This window comes from Lissotriton helveticus, chromosome 1_1 (genome assembly GCF_964261635.1).
Source record: "Lissotriton helveticus chromosome 1_1, aLisHel1.1, whole genome shotgun sequence".
NCBI lineage: Eukaryota > Metazoa > Chordata > Amphibia > Caudata > Salamandridae > Lissotriton > Lissotriton helveticus.
Window position 1 is genome coordinate 845478965 of NC_136057.1, and position 12220 is coordinate 845491184.

Here is a 12220-nt window from a genome sequence, read left to right on the forward strand (position 1 = left end):
CATGTTTCGACGAAGTTTTAATTCTCGAGTCCAGAACGATTACATGAATCCAGAATTTTCAGAACCACAAACCCTCCTTTTGCCCTTACATAGGCAATTAATCTATCCTCATGTTAATATGAGTCCAGATCTATATTTGTAAAGTCATTGAGATGTTGCTGTAACATCATTCTAGTACTTAGTTCATCTCTTGACACAGGCTTCCTTACACATGATGTAACACAGAGGCCACATATTGCAGGAGCACACTGTATGCACAGACAGAACAGGAAAAGAATGGCTAAGACCATCCCAATGACCATCAGAATTTTCCATCAACAGGCGGATATCAGTTCCCAGAACCATCCCATTAACGACCAATCTCCTTTATCCACATGAATAGATTCGGAAATCTTATGTAGTTTGGAGATGGCCTGGTACACTGTTGGAGCGTTATCAGGGATGAAGATACAGCAACTAGATTGGATCAATCTGCATACCCCACCTCGGTCTGCAAGTATGACATCTAAAGCGACCCTGTTCTGAAGGGTCATAAGTCGATCCGACTGGAGCTCAGCAGTCAAGTTACTAAGGGCACCAGCAGTTTCAATCACGGTGGACTCAACTACCCTTGTCAATTGCCTTATGTTCCTGCTGTTAGCCATGGATCCCCAGAACGGCAGAAAACCCTTTACAAAGTCCCCAAATTCTTGACCTGCAGTGTCTTCTTCACTCAAAACACCTCTAACTATCCTTGTCCTGTGGTAGTCTGCCGCTGCTGTGTAGGTGGGAGTCAACAGGAAGGAAACAAAACATGAGCCCGAAAAGCCAGGGAGCAACCATGTATAGGCTCTATCGTGGCAGATGAAATAGGTACCCTTAGCTGCTAAAAACGCAGGGGAAGTCTGAGATCCAAAAACATACGTTTCAGTACAGACACTCTTCCCTAACTGAGCCCTGGGATTCGTGCCATTACCTTGCAGACACAGATGACCCTGATGGGGTACAATCCAAATCGGGGACGATTTCTTAGCTTGCTGTTTCTCGCTCAGAGTAGCTCCATATCCAGTCATTTCCATCCTATGTATACCAGTATCTCATCTCTCGGGATAGTCTCGTAAGAAATACCTTCCTTAATCATGTCTACTAAACCCTTGACTAGAGCACTTTTTCTAGGATTGTCTGTTACAGAACGCAGGGGGTAGATTTCGTGTGCATATATGAACATTGTCCTATATGCCCATACAGAACCATTGTGACTGAATGGCAGGACCAGATAAGGGATACCTTTATCCGTTGTGTGAGGCATAAGACCGCACACCCAACAGTTAGTTGTGTTCATTATACGTTGGTGTTGGTGTAATAACTGAACAAAGGAGTTATTGATGAACTCCAATCTCCTATTTGATTCGTGGTCAGGTAGAGGGTGGAAAGAATGAGAGGAAACAGTGGGAGGAGGTATGGGTGATGCAGTGGGTGCAAGTGTTATACGAAAAGAAAGTAAAACATAACTTATCAAAAATATCATTACACTGAATAGCATAAAAATACACAATATTATAAAACTTTTCCTTGTCATCACGTTGCACAATTCGAGCTTAAAATTCGTCCGTTTGGCAGGTCTCTCCACATCGGGAAACTCCATCCTCTCTAAAGTGCTGCCCGCGGTGGGAGGTTGCCTCTGCTAAGGGATGCTTCTGTCAGTCTAGGGCAACTCCCTTGGACCAACCAGAACTACCGACCTAACGTCGTCAGCTGCACCCCAAAGACTTTAATCAACCGCGGCCCTAGCAGCGGAACCCGGATGGCGGTTCGAAAAAACAAAAATAAGCAAGTTTCTTAGATGGGAGAGCTGCACTTTCAAAAATAGTACTTGGGGGAAAAGGAAATATCTGTTTTATTAGTCCATGGATCTTAGTCTCAAATTGCAAAAGAAATTGTTTTTAGTTCGTTTTCCTCGGTCTCAAATTATATCGTTGTTTCCCAGGTATTGTCTGATCCTGGAACAAAAGGTCAGGCTCTGTATTGTTCAATCGATTTGGTGGCAGCACAGCCTTGTGCAAAATGTTCTCATTTTCTTGTTCAGAGTCAGTTCTTTTTACATGCAAATCATTAAAAGGGACGGCATGTGGCACGGTATCAGGTTCTGGGTCAGCGACACCCTTCTTGACCCACTGGTCATAGGGCAGAGGAAAAGGGATTTTCTTACAATGGATCCCGTGGACCCAGTTGGCCTTCCCCTCCACCCGAACGGCTGATCTTGTAGAAAGAAGGACGAGATGAGGCCCGGTCCACCTGGGCTGGTCGTTCTTCGTTCTTTGAAAGTTGCGGACAAGAATCCAGGAACCGGGGTCAATGGCGTGACCCGGAGTCTCAGAGACCGGAGGCAGGGTGTTGTGGACCTGTTGATGCAAAACACGCAATTTAGCCGTCAATTCATACAGATAATTAAGCAAAATAGGGTGTTCAAGCTCGCTGAACTTAGTGGGTCTAGGCACTCCCCATATGTTGGCTGGCCGGCCAAAAACTATCTCATATGGACTAAGTTTCACTCGTTAATGCACAGTCATTCTAGTGGACAGGAGTGCTAAGGGTAGAGCGTCAGGCCATTTAAGACCTGTGCTCGCTTGGATTTTGGCCAATTTAAGTTTTAAAGTGCCATTGTAACTTTCTACTAATCCAGCTGATTGGGGGTGATTTGCAGCGTGGAACTTCTGCCGGATACCTAGCCCTTCACACACTCTCTTCATCACATGACCCACAAATTCACTTCCATTATCAGACCAGACCATTCTAGGCATTCCAAACCTGGGGAAGTACTCATTCACAAGGGCTTTTGCTGTGGACAAGGCAGTATTGTCTTTTAGGGGATAGGCTTCCACCCATCTTGAGAAGGCACAAACAACAACTAGTACGTATTTTAAATTGTTGCACCTCTCCATGTGAATGAAATCTAGCTGCAAAACCTCGAACGGATACGTAGGAGGTGCAAAATGACCAGCTGGAGTTGGAGTTCCCCTACCAGGATTGTGTTTCAAACATACCATGCAATTCTTGACAACATTCTCTGCACATTTGGGAATCCCTGAATTCTTCCATACAGGGGCCAACAACTCGCAAATCCCTTTCACGCTGATATGAGCCATCCCATGAGCCATTGTAACCACTGCAAGCACATATGCATCGGGTAACAACCATCTCTGATGCTCTGATAATTCAATCCAACAACCATTTGCATCCATTCTACCCGTACTTTCTCTCCACGTGCTCAACTCTTTCTCTGTGGCCTCAGCTTGAATGGACTTCACACTCTCTATTGTGTCTTCATACATTCCAACATCACCAGTCCATCTTGCAGGGCCTGCAACATACATTCGGCTCATTACATTCTTTGCAGTTTCTTTCGCGATCTCATCAGCAAATGCATTCCCACGACCAACATCATCAGTCACCTTCTTGTGAGCACTACATTTCACAATCGCCATTTGCAGGGGCAAGGTCAGTGATTCAAGAAGCTCATTCACCAACTGACCATGCTGAATCTTAGCTCCATGCGACGTCAGGAACCCACGTTCTCTCCACAATCGTCCAAAACTGTGAGCCACTCCAAATGCATACTGACTATCAGTGTAGATAGTCACTTTCATTCCTTTGGACAATACACATGCTCTCGTGAGTGCAATTAATTCTGCTGCTTGAGCCAAATTATGTGGGACACGTGCAGCTTCAACAACTGTATGCAAAGTCGTGACAGCATATGCTGCAGTCGTGTCACCACTCGGGAGCTTAAAACATGAACCATCCACCCATAATGTACCATCACATTCAGCAAGAGGAGTATCGGATAGATCTACTCTCCCTTTCGTCTCTTCCTCTGTTCTGAGAAAACAATCGTGCTGTTCTGAAACATCTGATTCCTCTGCAATTGGCAACAACGTAGCTAGGTTTAAGGTACTGCACCTTTTTATGTGCACATGACTCGCTAGTAATGTCAATTCGTAACTGGACAGTCGAGCACTAGTTAAGTGCTGTGTCTTGGTTCTATTTAACAACGTGTCTACTGCATGTGGGACCATCACGACTAGTGTATTATTCATTACTAGACCAGCAGACTGTCGAATAGAAACAGCTGCTGCTGCTGTGGCTCTTAAACAACTCGGCAATGCTTTTGCTACCAGATCCAAGGTCGACGAAAAATAGGCACATGGACGCTGCCTACCTCCAAACAACTGAGTCAACACAAACAATGCACAGCCCTCTTTCTCGTGGACATATAATGTGAAAGGCTTACTGTAGTCGGGGGTACCTAATACAGGAGCCGAACACAATGCTGTGCGCAATTCGAGAAAACTTTTCTGACACTCTTCAGACCAAGGAATGGGATTGGGTGTATTTTTACACGTTAATGCCACCAAAGGTTTGGCCAATAACGAAAAATTTGGAATCCACTGTCTACAGTACGATGTAATGCCCAAGAAAGCACGCACTTCTCTCTGTGTTCTTGGCACATTCAATTTCGCTATTGCCTGAATTCTTTCTGGGGTCAGTTTCCTTCCCTCCTTCGATAAGAGGTGACCTAAGTAGGTCACTTCTTGTCGGCAATATTGCAGTTTGGAAAGTGACACCTTGTGATGAAGTTCACACAGATGACGCAATAATGACAACGTTGCCTTTTTACAGATTTCCTCAGTGTCTGCAGCAATGAGCAAATCATCCACGTACTGTACAAGAGTAGCACCTTTAGGTAAAACAATTGTATCAAGCTGTGTTTTTAGAGCTTGACTGTATATTGATGGACTTTCACAGTAGCCCTGAGGAGCGCGTTTAAAGCGGACCCTGCGACCTCCTAAACTGAAGGAAAAAATATCCCTGCTCTCCTCAGCAATCGGGATACTGAAGAAAGCATTCTTCAGATCAATCACCGAAAACCAGGAGGCAGAAGCTGGAATCATAGTCAATAATGTGGTAATGTCGGGGACAACTGGAAATTGTGGCACAACTATTTTATTCACCTCTCGAAGATCAATCACGAATCTGTACACAGGTGGCTGAGAAGGGTCAGTTTGTTTTAAAACAGGCAGAACTGGACTATTGCAAACGTTGCCTCGTGTTTCTTTAATCACATCCTTTTCAATCAATTCGTAAACGATCGCTAGCAAAGCTTTTTCACCTTCACTCGAGATTTTGTATTGGGGAATTCGTAGCATTTTAACGTTGGCTTTCAATGTTACAACATATGGTGGAATTTCTAAAAGACCCACATCATTTGGACCAGTGGCCCAAAGAATATCTGGGAGAAACGACAATTCTGCTGGAAGCGCATCTCTCGACAAATACATGGGAGAAATCACTTTTTTACCTAAAGTAAGTTGTACTCCTGAAGGAGAACAGTACAAAGTCGCATACAATCTTTTTAGCAAATCCAATCCCAGCAAGTTTTCACCACAACCTGTTGTCAGAATGAGGGGTGCTTCGAATTCGCAAGGACCAACAGAAAGAGACAAAGGGTCAGAAATCGGATTCCTAACTGGGGCGCCAGAAAAACCTACAGAAACGTTCATTTCGCCAGACAAAGGTGCGCCAGGGAGTTTGGAGTGCATAATAGAACTCTTTGTAGCACCAGTATCCAACAGAAAAGGCTCTGACACACCTGATGTAATCACCTCGACGTAGGGTCCACTCTGATCTACTGGAACTGAAACAACTCCCTCTCTTTGTCTTTGGCTGTCCTAGCAATCATTACCCTCCAAATACTCATTTTCTGTATAGTAATCATCAACGTAGTATTGAGCTGTCCTGTCAGAGGCGTTGTTCTGCTGATCGAACCTATTCATAGAATTTTGTGGTGGAAGGGGACGTGCGTTCTGGGGGGCGCTTCCACGTCCTCTACCTCTAGGCGCTTGCTGAACACCACAACCTCTTACACCGAAAACACCATTTGCGTATTTGTAACAAAATAGGACAACTATACTTGAAATGACCTTCTTCCTTGCAATACGAACACTGGTTGGGGCCAACAGGGACACGTGGCTGAGTGTACTCGACTCTTTGCGAGTTCCTCTGATACTGTTGAGGGTGCTGAAAATTATTCTGGTAGTCATTCTGGCCATTATTATTTTGATTACCACCACCACGTGGCGGATAGGCTTGCTGTAGCAAAACCTTCGTTTTCAATTCTTTAGTTTTCTTTTCTACTCTATCTTTCTCGTCCTTGTCTCTATTTTCGTAATATTGTGCAGTAGCTAATATCTGTGCTGAAGATGAGACTGCCCAAGAACTTTCTGAATCCTTTAACTTTTTACACAATTCTGGAAGCAGATTGTGCACAAATTTATCGACGAATAATCTCTGACCACCTTCTGTGGTCATATCTTGACCGCTGTGGTCGACAAATGTTTCTTCAAACCTGGTGAAGAAATCTGAAACAGTTTCTTCTTTCTTCTGCTTGCATGCAGATAACTTATCCCAATTTACACGTATTGCAGGCATTATCGTTTTCATGTAATCAACTATTCTACCAGGGAGTTCTGCTATCAAAGGCTCAGGCTTAGCACCACCAACTTGTCGGGCATCTGCAGCAGCAATATTAGCCCATGAGTCACCTAACTCCTGATCATGGTCTGTATGACGAATTTTACCCCATAAAGGCTGTGGAACAACATTCCCAAATAGCATATCGATATCGGCTAAATTCATTATACATGACCCAGCAGTTTGCGACAATTCTTTGTAATACCCTGCAGGATTTTTACGCGGATCAGGTAATGTCTGTTTCAGCGCTAAAACTTCAGCTCGTTTCCATGGGACATGTACCCATACACGCTGAAAGTGTGGCAGAATAGGTGGGTTAACAGTTGTGTCGCCCTCTCTCCATTGTGGGGGAACTTCCCTCATCGGGTATTGTCGCGCCTTCTTCCTACTAGACGCACTAGGCTCAGATTGTGACCCAGAACTGCTCCCCTTACTCCTATATGATAACAATATTTCAACCGTTTTCTCTACATCGGGACCTACAATCATGCCCTCTCCAAACTTAAACCGTACGCGACACAACTCTTGTGGGTTGCATTTCAGATCATTGTCTTCCAAATCCTCACCAAGGAAAACACACATCTGTTCAAAAACATATCTCTGCGTCGGTGCTTCCCATTGATGGAAGACTTCCATGACAGACTCTACATCATATTTTACAGTGTCCATAACCCATTTCCGTGCTAAACGATTCAAAGTGTCTCTCTCTTCATAGTCAGGCAGTCGACTTCGCAACTGTCTGCGCCCCATGTTAGGGGTCGTAGTAGGCGACCCGAAAAGAGGTGTGAAAAGGTTAGTAACAGTGCTGGCCATCTTCTGCCGAATGGAAGGTGAAACTGAAGGAAGAACGGGTGGAAAAACGGGGTGAGATAAGGCAGGGGCAGAGACAATAGCAGAGGAGGCATCAGGGGAAGTAGAAGGAGCACTAGGCAAAATCGTAGAGGGAGCATTAGGAAAAGTAGAAAGTACAGTAGGCAAAATTGTGTAAAGCATAGGTGAAACAGGTGTGATCGGTGGGCCTTGAGGAGGCTGCACCATAGGGACAGGAGCCAGCTGGAGAACAGCTGGTGAGTGCTGCGGAGGAATAGGAGGCGCAGGTTGCACAACTAAAGGTTGCGGAGGTGCCGTGGCATTCTGCGCATAGGGGGGTGGCGAATTTAATAAATGCGACATTAATGGATCTTTTTCACGTTCTTTTGCTGCCTCTTGCTGAAGAGACGGCAAAACTGGATAGCATTTATCTATTGCCATTTTACGTTGCCTGTGCAACTGCACACTTATCTGCTCTTCTTCGTTGTCTTTAAACTGCATAGCAGCTTGCATTACTGAAATTCCCCCTTCTCTCTTATTTTTCTTAACTAATTTGATTTCTTTTTGTTTGGCCTCCTTACGCCATAGGCGGAAAGAGTCAAACATCGCCGGCCGGGCTTTCTTTGTGAAAAGTTTGACTTCAAGGTTATCTAAGATTTCGGTATCAAAGCTACCATATTGGGGCCATTTTAAAACACCATCTTTCCTTGTGTATTTGATCCACACTTCATTGTATGTGATGGGGCCTACCCCATGTTTCACGTATAACTCGTAAGTTGGAGTTCCAACCGGAGGAACCGGACATGAGTCCTCCAATCGGGAGTCCCTATTATTACAACCAAGACAAAACGAATTTCCAAGTCTAAGACTAGGCATCTTCGCTCTCTAGTCTAGTTCCAAACTTCAAAGGATTATCGATTACGATATTTTCTCGTGAAAACACGAGTCCTTCGGTTTTGGTGCTTGCAAGTACCAACAATTATCCCAAAGGATACCCAAGATTTAAGACCAACTAAGGACTGGGAGACGCTCCACTTATACTTAACTGAGATATCGATGATGTCACCAGAAGACTCGTCTTAGTGTTTCGCTCTACAAAACTTCAAGGGTCCAAATCAGGGCGATAGCCAGGGCAGCAGTCCTTGTAGCCGTCGGGAAGCGGGGAACCTCGCTGCAAAGACCTTCGGACCACATCGACATGCAGGGGTCGATGAGGTGGTTGGCCGTCCTCCGGAATTTTCACACGAAGCTCCTCACGATCCTCTGGCTGACTGGTACCACTGGAATCGCCCCAAACGTTGGGCGCCAGCTGAGGTACTGGGTTTTTAAGAACCGGCACAGAACTGGTAACCCAGCGGTGTCAGGGTACACCCAGAGACCTCGGGTTCTTCCTGATCCAGACCACAGAAACTCAGAGTCTTCTAGGTGAAGTCAAAGATCGATTTATTGGCTGCAACCAAGGTAACAAGTGTCCTAGAAGTACAACACACGGGGAAGTATATTCTCAGGAGACTGCTCGAATTTACAAAGTCAGGCTTCTCTCTTTATACAGAATATTCGGCTTCAGGCAAACATTCTTCGTGTTTGCAATATATCATTTACAGGTTTTGGTTTACAAAGGAAAAGCAGAGTCATGATGACATGTACATATTTCACGTCGTGCTGCCCATAACAAATCACCCGGCAAGGCCCAACATTTCATCAGATATCGGTGGACCCCCAATAAAACAGGCACCTCCCCACCATAAAGTAAGTGAAGCAAAAAGAGTAGAGACAGATGGGAGCAAGATACGGCAGGTGTGTGCGCTGAAATGGTTTTATGGCTTGTTGAGCCTTGATGCTATCTTGTTCGGCCACTGGGAGGGGAACTGACCTAACGAGTTCGGCCTGGGGTAATGGTTCCAACTTGCACAGGTCATAGAAAAGTCGATTAAGGAGTATGTGTCCTTGTGGAATTGAATTCAGCTGGATTAAGGCCTATGTAAAGGGCAACACATAAATAGAGGCCAAGGGTTCAGGACGTGAATGACGATTTCGAGGTGAAATCGTCACCCGAATATGCTGAAAATATATGTACATGGTGTGGTCATCATCCTCGGTCTTTTGATACCAACTTCGTCATGTTTCGACGAAGTTTTAATTCTCGAGTCCAGAACGATTACATGAATCCAGAATTTTCAGAACCACAAAGGATGACAGTGTCACAATGATCCTGGTAATCCCATAAAGGATTAGTGATTGCTGGCTCCCTAATCATCTACATGTCTTTCTAAACGCTGATCAAGTATCTTATTGACTATGATCTCTAGCCTCACTACCAGTGGGATGTGTGCACCTGACTGGTTACGTTATAGATGTAATCAGGAAAGCCAGGGGCCTTCTGCAAGGAGTAGGGAAGATTGTTAAATTAGAACAATTTCCTCGTTGGTGTTAGCTAATTTATCAACATATGATTTTAAAACTATTTATATGTTGTTACAGTTCATAAGATGTGCAGAACTGATTATTTATTAGATTTACTTTTTAACAATCTGAATGACTAATGAGTTTGAAAAACATATTAGAATATATTGAATTCATAAATTTTAATGATTATCTTTTTATTAGATATAAGTATTTAGTCATAGCAATATGTTTCTGTGTATGAATAAATAACTGAGATATCCCCAGGTATTTATATTGTTATGCCGAGGCAGTACTTGCTATCATCACTGATATATATTCAATTTAAGTTTTATGTGAAGTTGTAGCTCTAATTCAGACAAACGTGATCTTGAGTAAGATACTTTATACTGCTGTTCTTTGTCAATGATTAATTAGAAATACATAGTTATTGATTATCATATGGAAAACCACAGTATGATGTAAAAAAATGTGGTACCAACAGCGTTTTGTTGACTGTTTGTACACTGTGTTTTTTTACAGGTGAAAGACCTTTTGGATTCTTTTGGTATTTCCTATGTTTCTGTTGAGCTGGACAAAGAGGGTAAGATGCCATTGGTTGAAATGTTCAGTTCTTCTTAGTAAATTGATGTTAAATGTTGACCAGAGGTCTATGCTTGGGCGGTTTGGTTACCTGTATAAGCGTTTAGTGGAATATTTCATTTAATCTTAGTCACTGGTGATTACACTGGGTTGCATTCCAATTGATCATTATTGTGTTAAAAATGTGCCACAATAGACAGAGGCCCACCATATGGTCCCAGGGTTGTGTGTCATAATATCGTGTACAGGAATATTGTGACATAAATACTGTGCCCTGAGTATTGTTTACAAAAATATCACCTCTTTGGATGTAAATTTTAAATTTTTAACTCTAATGGACAATGTGTTTGTAGATGAAAATTAGGAGGACACAATACTTATATCAGATGATTTTCTGACAACAATATTCTGATCAGTAGTGTCTGGCAGAAATCGGGTGTTGCGGTGCCGGCTGGGGAAGGGAAATGTAAAAAAAAAAAGAAAAAATATAACTCCTCACCGCTCTCTCCCACGTCGTCTTAGTCTCTCTGAGGCCACAACCAGAAGCAGCCAGGCTCCCTGCCCTAAGCCAATCACAATGCTGCAATGCAGCATTATGATTGGTCTGATCGCCGTGGATCAGAGCTCAGCCAGGTAATGGGGGCCCTCCGCATGTTCTCCACATGCGGAGGGCCCCCTGAATGGAGAACATGTGAACATGTGGAGGGCGCATGACTGTTTGACCGGCTCAAGAGGACCGGCCTAACAGTCATTGGGCACTAGGAGTGGGCAAACCACTCCCCTGCTCTGAGAGCACAGCAGCCAGGCACACCCTGCAAAGCTGTGCAGCAGGAAAAAATACAATGATAATAACCTTGCGTTACTATCATTTTATTTGTTCTTTCTTTCACTGCTTTGCAGCAGTGGGGCGATGCTCCTCCGCCTTAGCGGAGGAACCGCCACTGATTCTGATACCACAGCTCTCCAAGGGGAACTGTCTACTCCAAACTGCAAGGCCGCGTCCCCAAAGAACAGGAACACAAGCAACTTGAATGCTAGGCACAGCTGTCTATGGCACCCACATCTGGGCATACCTTTCACACTCTTTAGTTTTTCTCACCGAAGTGACCTCCATTGCCTATATTATCTGGAACTAGCACAGGGGTGTCAAATATATGGGCCACATGTGTCATGCATGTTACTGGTCTCAAATGGCCCAATTCACAGAATCAGGCAGTTTGCGACCGGTCAAATGCATCTTGGTATGTATGAATTCCAATTTGCAATTTGGTAACGTTACCGAATCACCGTTTGGAATTGCGAATACATACTGATTCAGTACTAGAATGGGGCGTCCTTTCCTTAAACCGAATTGCAGGAGTATATAAGAATGTTTTGCAACCAAAATGCAGTAGCAAAACATTCATATTTTACCACCCACTTCAAGTAGGTGGTAGCCCATTCACAAATGGGAAGGGGTCCGGGCTAGTAACGGCTGTACTTTGTAATGAAGAATTAATAGATTACTGGGATACAACTTTGATTGCTCACTGAGGAAGGCTTTTTGTAGTCCGAAATGCATGGCCAGTAAACACATGTTGTGGTGAGGGAATTTACTGCAGTTTTACATATGTTCAAATAGATTTGACCTGTAAGTGATTTATTTTATTTTTTCAAAACAATGTTTATATGGATTTTGATTAGCATGTGCATTAGTGAAACCTGAGAATGTCATTTGGGGTTTGTGCTACAGGAATCGCTGGACCATGCGTTGGATGGGCTAGTATTTACACAGAGCGATTGATGCGCGGCTCACTGGACAGGTACACCTAGGGACACCATGCCTTTAGGGACACCACCGGAGCGAATGGTGAATTCACACATAAAATAATTTCCCCATCAGGGTGTTGAATAATATGAAAGGTCCACTTTAGCA

General features: G+C 43.9%; 1 protein-coding gene across 1 annotated transcript in view; it reads left to right on the top strand.

Moving 5' to 3' along the window:
• Positions 1-12220, top strand: part of TXNRD1 (thioredoxin reductase 1) — a 219407-nt gene that overhangs the window by 121366 nt on the left and 85821 nt on the right. Inside the window, exon 3 of the mRNA XM_078675001.1 lies at positions 10246-10306. Within this exon, the coding sequence (XP_078531127.1) occupies positions 10246-10306 (61 nt within the window). The remainder of the gene's footprint in view (positions 1-10245; positions 10307-12220) is intronic.